The following is a 15147-nucleotide window of genomic DNA, read 5'->3' as shown; positions in this document are numbered from 1 at the left end:
TATTTAACACATATCAGTGAAAGAACAAGGATCAAAGTCAAATGGCGTTCTAAAAGTTTTAATCGTGTGTCGAAAGATGGCAGTAAGTTGACTGTGACTACAAAATTTACTTTTGACTATACACCTCTATACTAAATTCTCTTTGGTACTTAAGTATAACTTACAAACGTCTCAAGTCACATACCACATGCAAAAAAGTACAAAAAACAGTTTCTACCAAAAAAAAACATAGTAAGGTCAATTAAAAAAATACAAGAATTATAAAGATATGCGTACTTTATTTTACACAGAAATAAACAATAGATACTTAATAAAAATGCAAAATACAATTTTTACTTTTGTTCTGCCTTGGCCAATGCTCAAGACATCAAGTCACTGGTGGTTCCAGTATTATAGAAACTATTAGTAGAACATTACAATAGTTATTGAGTTCTATAAACAGTGCAGAGGTAGATTTAACAAGGTTTTAAGATAATATACTAAAATTTCGTACGAAATATGAATTCGGCCTAGTTTCAGTCATAAATCCATTTTTTCTAGCGACAAAAATATCAACAAAGGAAAATGTTTTTACACGAATTTATTGCCCCTTCGTTTAACTTTTTTCGATTTTTTGATTATAATAAGAGTTAGGAGCGAACAAGGAATCTTAGTAAAAGCGAACTTTTATATAATGAGGACTACGTTTGTATGGAGAAGCGATCTCGTGATCGTATTTGTGAAAAATTAAGACTAAAGGGGACGAACCTTTAGTCCTAATTTTTTGCAAATACGGATCACGATGGTGTATTTTTGACCAATTGGACAATTTAGAGTATTAAAGTTTAAAAGTACCAGTCAACAAGCAACCTCAAACACTGGCCAAGGCAGGTCTTTCTGTATCCAACGGGCGGGAGGAAGGAAGGCTACGGTCGGAACCGGGGGACAGATGGACATCGTGAAGGACTTGTGATGCACTGTGTCCACTGGGTGACGGATGTCAGCCGGCCGCAGCCGTTCGCTGGAGCTTATTCTGTGTCCATCGCGACCTGGGAACAACAAAATGTATTTTAATATATTGGACTAACAGTTATGATACTTATGATTGAATATCAGAAAGAACAATATCAATAGTGTAAATTATGTTATTTATGTTATAGTGTGAAAACTGTCATTTTACTAAAACTTGTTCTAGCCTTAACGGCTATAGCCGTTCTTGCCATTTGAATTTGAACTTTAAGATTAAGTACGGCTATCATCGTAAGTACCGCCGCCGAATGTTTTAAGTTTTCGTCTTTGTATTTTTATAATCTGAAATTGCACTGGCTCGGGTAACCCGTGCATAAACCTCAATAAAAAAATAAAGGCATTTTAGGAATGTATATTCAAATACAGTATAGTGTTTGAGAGGATTATAAGTTGGTGGAAAGAAGTTGATGGACGGATCGTGTTTTGTTATTGTAACCTCATCTTTCCTCAGTCTGTCAGTCGTCCTCTTACCTCCCTTTCCCCCTCCTGCAGGCCCCATTTCGCTTCTAGCAGTGGTGGTAACTCCAGCGCTTTTTTCCCTTCTATGAGGGTGATAACAGCTACGACGCTGGTGCATTTTTCGGTTCTACAATGGTGACGAAGATATTTATAGTGCTAAATGCGTAACCTCATGTACTGACCGCGACCCGCCGCTCTGTCCATGTCCCTGTTTCCCTCTATCTCCGCCGCGAGCCCCGCTTCGCCCGTGGCACTGTCGTCTCCCCTTCCGCTAGTGTACAGTACGTACTGTATAGGTGCTATCTGTCTCGTTCACTCACCGCGGGTTGCGGCTCCCGGTCCCGGTCGTCCCCCTCCCCCTCGGGCGGCCCCACGGGCCCCGCGTCGCCCGTGGCAGCGGCGGCCCCGCCCCCGCGCCGCTCCTCCCCCTCCACGAGGGCCAGGAACTGCGTCAGCTCGGCCTCGTCGCTGATGCGGAGCGGGGTCTTGGGACCGACGATGGCGATGGAGACGTTCTGAAAATTAAATAAAATGCTAAACAGTGGTTGATGATCCTCCTAAATAATAGTTAAGGCCAGATAACAAGCCTTTGTACAATTTCAGATCGCCTGGTGGTCCAGCTCTGAGCCCAAACAAATTCAAAAGTTTGGTCCTATCCGAAAAAATCGAATAAGCCTATCAAATTTTTCGTCCGGCTGTAAGCTACATTTACAGTGGAAACAATGTTTAGTAGTGGTTGATTCTCTCCTCCAACTTTTGTGTCCAAATTTGCCGTTTCCATTAGTTTTCTAAAATGGTTGAAGTTACAACTAAACTGCTAATGAACAATAATTTCCATTACATTTTCTACAATCTGGTCTAGGTAACAACAGTTAAATGCAATCTTAAAAAATCAGATCTACAATAAAATTTAACAGTTCATAATAGTTATTTACAATACAAGTGCGGAAAAGAGGAAATTCGAGACGAGTGGCGATAAATTGAAACACGACCGCAGGGTGTGTTTTAAATCGACACGAGTTGCGAATTACCTATTCGCACGTGTATCGTACAACAATTTACAGTACATATGGCCCTTTAAACATTCGACATATGCACGAAAAGTGCTCTTTTTCGCACTAGTGCGAGAAAGTAGCACCATATGTACTGTAAAAAAAAATTGAAAACAAAAGCACTAGTGCGGAAAAGTAGTACTTTCCGCATGATATGGCTCCGTAGGAAACGCACTTTTCGAGCACATGCATTGTAAACATTATTTGCATTAGTTTTTTTTATCACTCACCTTAGTATTAAGATCCACTTCATTGGGCAGCGTGTCTCTCAAAGCCCTCAAGCCGTGGGCTACCAGCTCATGAAGGTCACAATCCTGAAACAGTAATACACAAGATACTATAGAAAAAACCGCACTGACACTAGTTTATCCGTTTACATGCACAGACACGCAAAAAAACACATGCTACACACGTTAATAATAACACCCCTATTTTCTGTCAGGGAAGATCTTGGTCTCCCATTGACGCCGTACGCTGTATCGGTCATATTTCATATAAATGTTGCAGTAGATTATTTTGGTCACCTCACCCCATTTCTTCCTGTACTCAACATCATTTGGCAGTTATTTTATTCAATGGCATGGCATGCATAAGAGAATAGCTTTGAGGTTGTTAAGTCAGGTAACTAAGCCTGATGTGATGTGGAGTCCAAATCATCAACCGGTCCTCAATATGAGTGGAGGCAGGTCATCTGGTAGTTGTGCTAGGCCCTGGCACATATTGGTTACAACCTACCTGGAAGGTGTTGAGGTGCTTCTCGAGGTACGTCCTGGCGGACTGCGAGCGCGCGCCAATGGCCATGGCGCGGCAATCGAAGTAGTTAGCAGAAGGGCAGGTCTGGTAAATGTGCGGGCCTTGGTCCTGGAAGTAGGACAGAAAAGTTAGGCAGTCTTCAAATAAGATTACATCCGCACATCACTCCGATATGTGAGCGGGTCCATATGAGTTTGATAACCACATTAGATCTTAGGTAATTTTTTAGTCAAAGGGCTGGCAGTTATCTTTGTATTTTATTTTCTTTATTTACTTCTTCGTTTTGTGGTATGAAATCTGCAGCAAAAATATCAAAGCAAACCAAATATTCCATGTGTGCTTTATTATCCATACTGTATTGCTTACTAAATAAGTACTTAGATAAGTAAGATAAATTGGATACCTACCATTTTCTCTGTACGGATGCATGTTAATTTAGTTTAATATCCTACTGGGTTATGTAACACAGGATATCCTAGCTCAGAACCCATAGGCATGAATGTTGTACGTGTTTTTTGTCAATAAATATTTAATTATTTATATTTCTATCTTAACAATAAAGTTGTGCCCAGATCATTTTAAACACCTATCTCCCTTTAGGTGCTTCTGCTGCTAGTTATTGCTCAAAGAAAAGAAGAATATACTGAAAATAAAACTTTGACCACTGTTCTTTTACAGGAAAGTTAGTCTACAAAGTCTGGTTAGCACCGAGCAAAGCAGTTTTGGTTATAATATAATTAATTATAATATATTATAACAGAGTACTGAATTATGTACTTACATCATAACCAGCAACCAGCAAGCCAACACCGAGTGGCCGCTTGTCGTACCGCTGCGTGCAGATCTGCATCTTGTTGCCCACCATTGTGATGAGGCGGCCCACGGGCATTGAAGAGTCATGGGAGTAGCGGTGGTTTAGGCACTCTGTGCGCATGTAGCGGCTGGAATGGCAGATTGTATATTTTATTTATGACAGGCATCTGATCTGACACTGATACATTAAACTCATAGTTTACCATTACTACTTGTTTTAGAGTTTACTACTAAAGTGAAAAGTTTTGTGCCAGGATGTTATGCCAGGATGAATCCAAAAAAACTGGACAAGTGCGAGTTGGACTCGCCCACCAAGGGTTTGTACTTTTTAGTATTTGTTGTTATAGCGGCAACAGTAATACATAATCTGTGAAAATTTCAACTGTCTAGCTATGACGGTTCATGAACAGCCTGGTGACAGACAGACAGACAGTGGAGCCTTAGTAATAGGGTCCCGATTTTACCCTTTGGTAGTTTAAGTCCAAATAAAGTTACCCAGAGAAATTCTTACCTCAACATTCTAGCATCAGCAGTTAATCCTGAGATAGAAATCCCAATATGCTCATCAATAGGAATAATCTTCTTCTGATATGCCGATAACTCACTGACAGCCCGTTTTAATGCTATTAGCACTGCAAACTCCTTGTTCTTCAGCGCTACAGTCGCCGAGCCTAGCTTGACGGCTTCCATGGCGTACTCCACCTGGTGGATACGGCCCTGGGGACTCCAGACTGTGACATCACTGTCATATTGGTTTCTGAACTGTGAAAGAAAAAAAAATGTACTGGCTGTTGTCTGTAGTAAACGGAACGTAAAAAAGTAAGATGTACAAGACAATTATATTAGGAAGAATTGGTGTATGGATGGTATAGAAAGGATGCCAATCTCTTATGGCAGAATTGTAGCAAAAGTGACCGCTTTCAGCTTTAAATAATAGTTCCCAATCTCTCCGGTGGCGCTAGTTAGGCTCTGGGACATGAGTATAACATGAACCATATACCATGAACTGACTGAACTGACCGTTCTACTACGTATAATGTGTACGAAATTACAAAGAAAACTTTTTGAGGTTAAGGTTACATTAGAAGAATTTACGTGAAAATTAATTTAAAGGGTGTGAAATAGCTTACTTTTATAATATTTTGCCATCATTTCATAAACGGACTAAGTTTAGAACGAGAAAATCGTTCACTAATCGAGTTTTACACTGGTAACTGTTCCGGTGACACTGCAAGTTTTAAGTTTATAGATTGCTGGATTTGCAATACCTACACAACACTTAAAGTTATTAAGCGATTAGAAATGACTTACCATTGTTAAGAAGTGTTCTTAATTGATAATATCAACGATATACACAATATTTTACGCTTAGCGTACGATGAGAAGCAAAATTGAAAATATAATATAAACGTCAAACAATAATGACACTTGTCTATGCCGTGCTGACTGTTGGCACCATGGATGGTAGGATCCTATAGATGCGCTATACGCGTGCGTCCATGAGGGACAGAACATACGCAATGCGTCAATATGATTGGTCGAGTTTATTTGCTGCCCACCATAAATCATTAACCATACTAAATTTACGGTGGGGAACAAAAAAACTGTAAGACTGTGACAAGGACAAACAATTTCATTTTCAAATTTTCTATGGGATACATTTTGCCGCTTTTTTCTGCTGACGGAAATGGCTTGACAAACTATAATAACTACTGTAACAGAAAATAAACTTCCTACAAAACCGAAGTTTGACAGCGATTCAGGGACATATCATGCTGTCTCTTTCTTATGTATGGAACTATCCCTTTCGGCTATTTAGGATTGTCAAAATTCAAGTAATTTTCGTATCTGTGGTCGTATACGTATAGGAACGTTAAGTTGTGCCAGCCCTAATGCTGCTGGGACCAAGGCTGAGCCGAACGGAGCCGAGAATGCCCGAAAGGATCAATTTCGCCCCCCTGCTGTGGCGAGGCACAGGCAATAAGTGTTTTTGAACATTCAGCCTCATGTTTAATCAAAAATAAAATTCAAGATTTTGGAAAACGTGGAAGGCAAAAAATTAACTTCGTGTTTTTTTTTTGTAGGAAGAAGAAGTTGTTTTTTCTAAATCGATTATGTACTTTCGACTTTTTTTACAGTGGAACACGTATATACCTGTGATAAAAAATGTATTTAAGGGAAGCGAAGGGAAGACAAGTCACCGTGACGTTATTTAACCCCACATGTCTACTTTGCTTCAAATGTTTTGTAGGCGTTTATTCGACTGGTTGTTTCAGATGCAAGCATATGGCGCATAAAATTTTCTTTTATTTAGTAAATTCGTTTATTATAAAATCAAGTCAAAATATCAATTGGTATTGGTTTGAATTCATACTATTACTGACATTCGTAAGCATGTAGCTCTATGTTATATAGGTATGTAATTAAATACGTCCCCTGTAGCGTCTTGCTCCTGATATAAACCCTAGAGAAAATGCAAGATTAATTCAGTTCAAAATATGGGGATATAGCCGACAGGTGGCAAGATTGCGTCGTTTCAGTCAGTTTCTATTGGTAATTTGACTTAGAACCAAAGATGAGTATAAATAAAGACGGGTAACAAAGATTCATTGAAAGTGCAAGTGTATTACAAATGTTTACGAATTAAAAGCTGATGTAGAGGAATATATTATTGAATTAATTTTAAGATCGTTTTAAGGTTCGTTCGCGTTAGGAATGCAGTAAAATCATTGTTTTACTGCATTCCTAACGCGCTGTCATTGTTTTACTGCATTCCTACAGGCTGGGTTTTTTTTGCTCGTAACCAATCAAATCGTTCCTAATTAGGAAAGTATGCCTTCAACTGGTCACTTTGAACTTGATTTTGTAATTATAGGAACGATTTGATTTGTTACGGGCTTGGCCAGGCCGGCGGAAAATGATGAATTTAGGGACCGTAAAATGGTCTCTGCTCCAATATTTACTCCACTTTAAGGACATTTTGAATATTTTTTAAACTGTTCATTATTAAATATTCAGACGAATTGAATATTATTATATTGAGACTGGCTCTCTGACTGACTATAAAAGGCCAGCCTGGTCGTCATTAGTTTCGTCTAAGTTCTGTTCAGATGAATTTAAAAAAACAATCTTTTACCCCTTTCGTCGCGCTATTCATCATATTATATATATAATAAAAAAAATAAAAAATATGACAATACTGCATACGTCAACCGGACAATCGGATAAAGGAAAACGACCACACGGTCAATAGCTAATTCGAACAAAAGTTTTCGTAAGCACCCTAAATAGGACTTGAGGTAAAATAGGTGAAAAGCTTATGATAAAAATTTGCTAATTATTTCTTTTTGCCCTGTTTTTCTGTCACTTATAAAGTGCCGACTAATCGGCCATTTTTGCCGACTAATCGCCGACCACAAATGAGGCTTCCCCGACTAGTCGGTACATCGCTATAAGCATTATAAATGATTATTACGAGCATGCTAGTTATATTGCGAAACGGAACACTGTGTTATTAAGAGGTCTGGTTACGTGTTCTTCTAGATAGCTGGCGCCGTGAGACTCTCATGTATTATGTTGTATGTGTTATGTTGTATGTATTATGTTGTGGTCGTAGCCACTCGAGACTTTATAGTATTTTTCAAACTGGAAGGGTGCGATGATATAGTTAGACCAAGAAAAGTCAGCAACGATTTTGATAGCACACGCAGTGCAAGTGTTATTTATACGTCATGATTTCATAGAAGTTTGACGTTTAAAATAAAACTTGCACTGCATGTGCTATGAAAATCGTTGCAGACTTTTCTTGGTCTAACTCTAGATAATATTGTGTTATTAATTCAATATACGCGATATAATCCGTTTTCATAGTTTTATTTCATGTCTAACTCTATATGTCAATTCAAAACAATTTCGCGACATTTGGCATTTTAAGGTTATAAATTATATGGAGATAACATCTATCATCGTACCCTTCCAGTTTAAAAATTCTTTATCCTTGCAGTCCTCGTGGTTTACCTAGATCCCGATTCAGATTGAACAATTTGTTACTTATGGTTTTGACACGACCTCGACGATCATCTTGGTGATTGGCTCGCATTTCACCCACGACTTTCACTTCATTTCGCATGCACCAATCAGCTGTGCGACCTTCAAAGACATGTCAAAACCAGTTCAACACTACTACAGATTATTAAATCTGAATCGTAATTAGTTACTCTCGAATTTTTGTTGCCATAAGTGGATAAAATTACGATTACTTACTCAGACATAATTATGATTACTTACTCAGACATTTTTAAATTGTAATTTTGAATTTATTTGATAATGTAATGTATATTTATGTAATTAAATTGTATTTTTGAATTTTTCAAATAATTCAAAATTCAAAAAATATTCAAAAATATTTATGCAGTGGGTTACAGGTGTGTCGAATCCTCCGTTTAAGTTAATATAACATGTATTAGGAGGAATTCGCTCTTTCATACAAGGTTCCGACTTATGAATCTTATGATTATTAAGTTAGGAACTAGCATGCTTTATTACAATAATGTAAATTATATGTACTGACGATCATAATATAAATTCGTCTAGGATAATTTATATTGTAATTTTATATTATGAGAATAAATATCTTAATCTAAATCTAAACCTAACCGAAGTTGGCTTTAAAAATTAATACCTAATACGTTTTCCTTGCAGCCTACAAAAATAAATCTTTTCAAGTATTACGTATACAAATAAATTCGCTGCCAGATCTACTGACATGCATCCTATTGTGGTGTTTTACGTATTGTGTGGCTGAGCCTGAGAAATGAAGCCACTGAATAGGTATCGTGAAACACGGACGGACTCAGCTGGAATAACAATGTATTCTGATGATTAGTTGACTTTTTTTATTTTTTTTTATTTAATCTTTATTGCACAAAAGAAAATACAAATGTACAAAAGGCGGACTTAATGCTACAAGGCATTCTCTACCAGCCAACCTTTACAGGCGTAGAGAACTAGACAGAGAATATATTCCCACTAAACAGGAGCCGTTCTGACCGACGAAATGCCTCTTTATGTCGCAACCACTTGTCAGGGGGTGTTCTGCCGTCGGAGAGTATACACCTAAAAATACGACAGAAATGCCTCATTGTGCGGTCATTCGGTGCCGCAATCAGAGTACGTAAATAAACAAAATATGTCATTGTAGCTTTTTAGCGCCATGAGTTTGCTGCCGTGTTGGCATCAAACCATGAGCGGAGCGTGAATCACGCGACCTAAACACGTAAGCGCCATGAATTTTACGGCGCTTACGACGTTTTGGTCGCGGTGGTACAGGTTGGAATTACAACAGTTTCATTGTTTGGCATGTCGCCTCTATAGTAATAATAACTCAATGGGCTGAGCCTGAGAAATGAAGCGAGTGACCACTGAATAGGTATCGTGAAACACGGACGGACTAGGTTGGAATAGCAATACGTTCTGATGATTTAGATTCATCGACGTAGGTGGCTAAAATTGCACCAAGCACAATGCAATGACAAAGTGTGGCAATGTTATCATTAATGTCATATTTTGTGGTAATATGATAGTTCGTCGGCTAAGAACACGTTTGTGTAGGTAATATCCATTTTTGAGCAAGATCGTTCTTTAATGATTCCTAAAATAACAAAAAATATGCTATAATTGACAATAATCGGTTTATGAAAAATCTTATATTTCAAAAATGTTGTGCCATATCCACATTTTACTAGCATAATTATACTCTGTTAACAGAAAATTATCACAACCGACGAATTATCATATCATAATAGAAAATTATTACGACTTACATGCCTCCACATGTGCAGTTTAATTCATTTTAACATTATCTCAACTCGCACTATCTTTCGCTTCCGCACCTCAAGCAAATCACATTAAAAGTATCAAGCGACAATATGTCGCATAGTACGTTACTACGAAATAAATTACCCTCATCGTAGATTTAGTGCAAAAAAGAATTAAGCGGAAAAACGCAAAGAATTTCTAAACTTTAAAAGTTATATTTTTTTTTTTCTGATAAACAATTTATAAACACTTTTACAGGTTTACATTAAAAAAAAAATTTAATTTTTAAAATTCACAACAACCAATTCAAATTTCAGATTTTTCTAGCTCATTTTCTTGGTTTCATCCAACTGATTGTCGCTTATTCCATAACGCTGTCCAAATTTAATTCAATAGCGTGACAGAGGTACGCGTGTTCATTAAGTCTCATTTTGTACGGGATATTGAACAGCGCGCCAAGCGGGACGTTTTGGAAACTCAAAATCCTATGCAAAATGAGACAACGCAAACGCGTACGCCACGTCACGCTATCGTATCAAATTTACACTAGGGGTACAGATAACAGATGGCAGGATACACGACAGTCAGGATATGCGACTTTTCTTTTGTAAGCGTATTTAACGTGTCTTACGTGTCAAGCTCGGATTTCCTCTCGGACTGTAGATTTTCATCTTTGTTCAGGAAATACCCGTACTACGAGCTAATCTGTATTTCTTTACATTATAAGTACATTAACTAGGTTAACCTTCTAAGATAAAAAAACCGCGCAACTACAAACGAGATATTAATCAAGTTTTTTTTATTGTATTTTTTTGCCTTTTAGAATACTTAAACATAATTACAAAAAAAAGTTATTTATTGTCGCAGTAATAAAAACATTAATAGGTACAGGTAGTACAGCAGTATACAAGTACATATTAGGAACTAACTATATATATATATATATATATATATATATATATATATATATATATATATATATATATATATATATATATATATATATATATATATATATATGACATTTAGAATTATAGTTAAATAACATATAAATGCTAAGTGCGACAATAGGCTCGGGACTCAGCTTGTGCCGCGAGTCTGGCGACTGCACAGCGCTTTTCTTAAGCCCGCACCTATCTTTTTGCTTTTTAAGAAAAACGTTACGATCCTCAGTGCAGGCTTCGTATTATCCACCTCAGGGGGGAGATATTTAAATTACGAGGGCTTGATTTCATGTGGCTCGATCCCTTTAATATATCCACTACTAAGCATTTAAATTCTAGGAGGTGCAAGCGCGCACTGCTTGCCCTTAGAGCTGGTCAAAGACGCCTAGTCTTACTAAGATGGCATATAGTCGAGAAATTCGGACGGGCACCGCCGTGGCGGGGTGGCCTAGGGGTTCATGGCGTTAGCCGCGATAGCTAAAGACGCCGGTTCGAATCCGGCCTTCACCACTGGAGGGCTTCGTCACTTTTTCTTTAATATATGACATCTATTACAGTTTTTAATTTAAATTCTACTAATATAATTGAAAACGTAGTGGTCAATGCCACTGGATTCTCAATTTCTATTGCTCGTATTTCAAAAATATCAATTCGCGGTTTTTCACGTATTTTCGAGTGAAGAAGTCTAACGCTCGAAATTCAATAATCGGCCCCCAGGTATTTATTCTTTTGGAACAAGGTTAGTTATAGTTAGTTTTTTATAGATGTCCGATCGGAAGAGCTCTGAAGTAACATCTGAACACCTTAATAATTCGATTATAATGTAAATTTATATATTCACGGGGAAAGCTTTCAAAAGTGTGTTTTTAAATTAGCCGATTAAAAGAGGTGTAAGAGTGTCCGCTTAGTAAACTGAACATTACTTCAACCTCCCTATTATACCTATTTTTACCACTACGGTCAGACTAGGAAATGTGACCAGGACTTCTGTATTTTCATTCTGTAGACAATAGTAAGCGCCAAGAATTTTTCCCATTCTCTTTCGCTTACTAACTGCTCTAGTTTTTATGTAAAACCACTTTAGATTAAAGCATTGATTGATGGAATAAATAAGAATATTGTGTAACAAATAGATGGAACTTGGAATAATACTTCATGGTACTTAACTTAGGTCTTATTGTTAAACATTGGTTGTCCATAAATCATGTTCTTGAAATAATTCGGTTATATTCAATTCAATACATTTATCCTTGGCATTACTATCAAATAAAGGAAAAATGTAGAAAATATCTTTTGATGATAATATTTAATAGTGGTTTATCCTAATAATGTACTTTTTCTGAAAATGTTTTCGCATTTGTAGTTTCGAGACCTAAGACTGAGATTTATAAAAAAATATTGGCACCCATAGTGTATATATGTCAAATGTGTCAAACGTCATTTTTGTCGTATCGGTATGGAGTTAGACCAAGATAAGTCTGCAACGATTTTGATAGCATACAAGTATTTTTTTTATAGAAGTTTGACGTTTAAAATAAGACTTGCACTGCGTGTGCTGTCAAAACCATTGTGCAGAAATTCCCGTATATCAAAAAATGTATTTATATATGGGTAAATGTTTTTATTTTTATTTGCAATATTTGCATTTATTATTTTTATATTATTTTGACCCATGTTCTTTCACTGATATGCGTTAAAATTGTTAAATAACAAACGAAACCGTCAACCATCTATACGAGAGTAGGCCAAAGGTAGTGGCGCCATCTGATCGAGAATCTTTTTTTTTTCCGTGGCATGTTTTTTCCTTGGACTGTATCCATCTATTACGGAGTTATATCAATCTTTGCTACTATTTATACGTTACTATTATACCGGGTGTGGCCTGTAATACGAGCAAAAGATTAAACAATATGGCTGTACTCCTCATACCAAAGATAGATATAACTCCGTAATAGATGGATACAGTCTAAGGAAAAAACGTGCCTCGAAAATCAAGAAAATTTGATTCTCGTTCAGAGGGCGCTACTAGTTTTGGCCTACAGTCGTATAGATGGCGTTGAAGGTTTCGTTTATTATTTAACAATTTTAACGCATATCAGTGAAAGAACATGGGTCAAAATCATAAAAATAATTAATGCAAATAAAAAAATCATTTATCTATATTTAAATACATTCTATCGTATTTTTATAAATCTTCATTTTTAGTTTTAAAGTGTGTCGACAGATGGCAGTGAATTTACTGGGGTTACAAAATTTACTATGACAGTACCGCTCTAGTATAAGTTACTCTATGCTCATACTGACCAACATTTGTTCAGCGACTTTTAAAAATACACTTGTGTTTCGATTTACACTAAAGTTTATTGTAAGACGTAATGTATTGCGAATTTTGTTTGAGGAGTACAATCTATGTTTCAATTATTTGCTCGTGTTACAGACCACATCTGGTATACCTACTACTTTAAATACGTTGTGGCATAAATATTTTACTCTTAATCCGGTCTTCATCAGCAATACAAGTTCACCAAATTGCACTTTTTGAATGCGAATACTTTAGTGACTAAAATCGATTTATGTAGAACTTACAGTAGGTATTCGATGTACACATAATATGTAGTCTTAATATTTATGAAAATATACGATGCTTACTAGACTAGAAATAGGGATGAATCAACCCTGCTTGAATGGAAGCTCAACATCAAGTTACTTTAGGCATAATTTTGTCAAAGAATAAGATAATAGGGGTTAAGGTATGAAACGAGAGATTCTTTATCACTGCTGGGCTTTGAGCCTATTTTGACTAAATTAGAAGTTTTTATTTTGTTGTTTGTTTATTATTGTTTTATCAAGGAAATTGAGTAACATCTTTCCTGCTGCCGCAACGCTGCAGTGTTCACGCGAGTGATATCATAGTATATTTTACTTATTTAAAAAAATAAAAGAATGTTTAAGTAAAGTGAGCTAACTTTTAATTTTTTCCACACTGTATTCCACGCAGTCAACCAAATTCCGTCAGTAGAAAAAAGCGGTAAATTTAAAAAAATGTAGGTAGGTAATCATGACATAGAAAATTTGAATTTCGCGCCTTTTTCTACTAACAAGGTTGTTTGACCGGCTATAATAAATATCTTGAGTTTTGAAGCTCTCTTTTGATCTTTGACCCGCTGTCTTCGAATACGGACAAGTTGGCCAACGTCCAAGAAACTGGAAGAATCAAATGAACGAACGCCCACGACTCTTCCACTGAATATGACAATTATTTACTTTGTCCAAGCGATGCGCTCAGCAACTTATGTTAATATCAATTTATTAACATTCTAAATAATATCTGACATGAAATGAAACTACTTACATTAGTAATATTATTAATTTGTAATTTTTGCCCAAAGACTATTTATTTGCTACGAGCAATATAACTGTATCTACGTCATATTATGACGTAGATGCAGTCCCCATCTGATATATCGGAGAGGCCAAGGTTCACAAATATCTGAACAAAGCCTCTATTATGAAGTCATTAAAGTGCATAATTAGATATTTTACGCCCCTTGGCTGCTCTGATTTATCTGGACTGCACGAAAAGGCGCAACGTGGAAAGTAATGTCATCATATCAAAATCAATTCGGGTCACATACCTACATTTTTAATTTGCTGCCATTTTCTAGTTTCTACTTTAATTAGACCGAGTCTGTACATATATCCTGACTAGAACCCAAGTCGCCAACGTTCCCTTCAGGTTGGCGATGCAGTCTCAAAGTTTTTTGAGGCCTATTTTATTCAAGAAAATTAAAATTCTAGGTACTAATACAAAAAGTAGTAAGTAAAGCTCTATTGTGAGTGTACGCGACAATCTGATGTGTTGTAAGCGCCAAAGTTGTATACCTAATTGTTAGCCATCTTTCACGTTGTCCCGGCATTTTTGGCCACGGCTCATGGGAGTCTCGGGTCCGTTTGGCAACTAAAGACGTAAGACTCAGAGGGACATTTAGGCCTTATTGGAATAAGTCCGGTTTCCTCACCACGTTTTCCTTGAACGAAAAGCGACTGGTAAATATCAAGTGATATATTATATCAAACATAAGTTCTGAAAAACCACCGTCATCGTATAACAAAAAAATGAAAACAAAAGAAATAAAAACTATACTTTAAAGCAGACAAGATATCGCTTAGTATGTGAAAGATTTTTGCGTCGACAAGGTCAAGTCCTGGACATAAACACGTACAGATAGCTGCAAAAGTATTAAAATGTTAAAAAATTGAAATAACTAAGAAAGGAATCTATTTCATGAAATATTAATAAT

General features: G+C 36.6%; 1 protein-coding gene and 1 long non-coding RNA gene across 2 annotated transcripts in view; one reads left to right on the top strand and one right to left on the bottom strand.

Annotated features, from left to right (window-relative positions):
- The window catches only part of LOC134747300 (uncharacterized), a 336530-nt gene that overhangs the window by 292923 nt on the left and 28460 nt on the right, over window positions 1-15147 (top strand). The gene's annotated exons all lie outside the window — the stretch shown is intronic.
- On the bottom strand, window positions 688-5547 carry LOC134747276 (proteasome subunit alpha type-1). Its single transcript, XM_063681895.1, has 7 exons — window positions 5397-5547; window positions 4597-4847; window positions 4054-4213; window positions 3255-3380; window positions 2750-2833; window positions 1788-1982; window positions 688-1028 (listed from the first exon to the last, which is right to left on the bottom strand). The coding sequence occupies exons 1-7, from the start codon at window positions 5397-5399 to the stop codon at window positions 1008-1010; spliced, it is 840 nt and encodes a 279-aa protein (XP_063537965.1). The 5' UTR covers window positions 5400-5547; the 3' UTR covers window positions 688-1007.

The sequence above is a fragment of the Cydia strobilella genome, chromosome 14 (assembly GCF_947568885.1).
Source record: "Cydia strobilella chromosome 14, ilCydStro3.1, whole genome shotgun sequence".
In the NCBI taxonomy this organism is placed as follows: Eukaryota; Metazoa; Arthropoda; class Insecta; order Lepidoptera; family Tortricidae; genus Cydia; species Cydia strobilella.
Note: the sequence above shows the minus strand (reverse complement) of the source record. Positions and strands in the feature narration are given on the sequence as shown.

Bases quoted from the DNA above. Each gene is read 5' to 3' on its own strand.
- LOC134747276 (XM_063681895.1), bottom strand. The intron at 3,381-4,053 runs GTAAGTACATAA...TCCTACTTCCAG, and splicing joins TGCTGGTTGCTGGTTATGAT to GACCAAGGCCCGCACATTTA. The intron at 2,834-3,254 runs GTAGGTTGTAAC...TTACTGTTTCAG, and splicing joins AGCACCTCAACACCTTCCAG to GATTGTGACCTTCATGAGCT.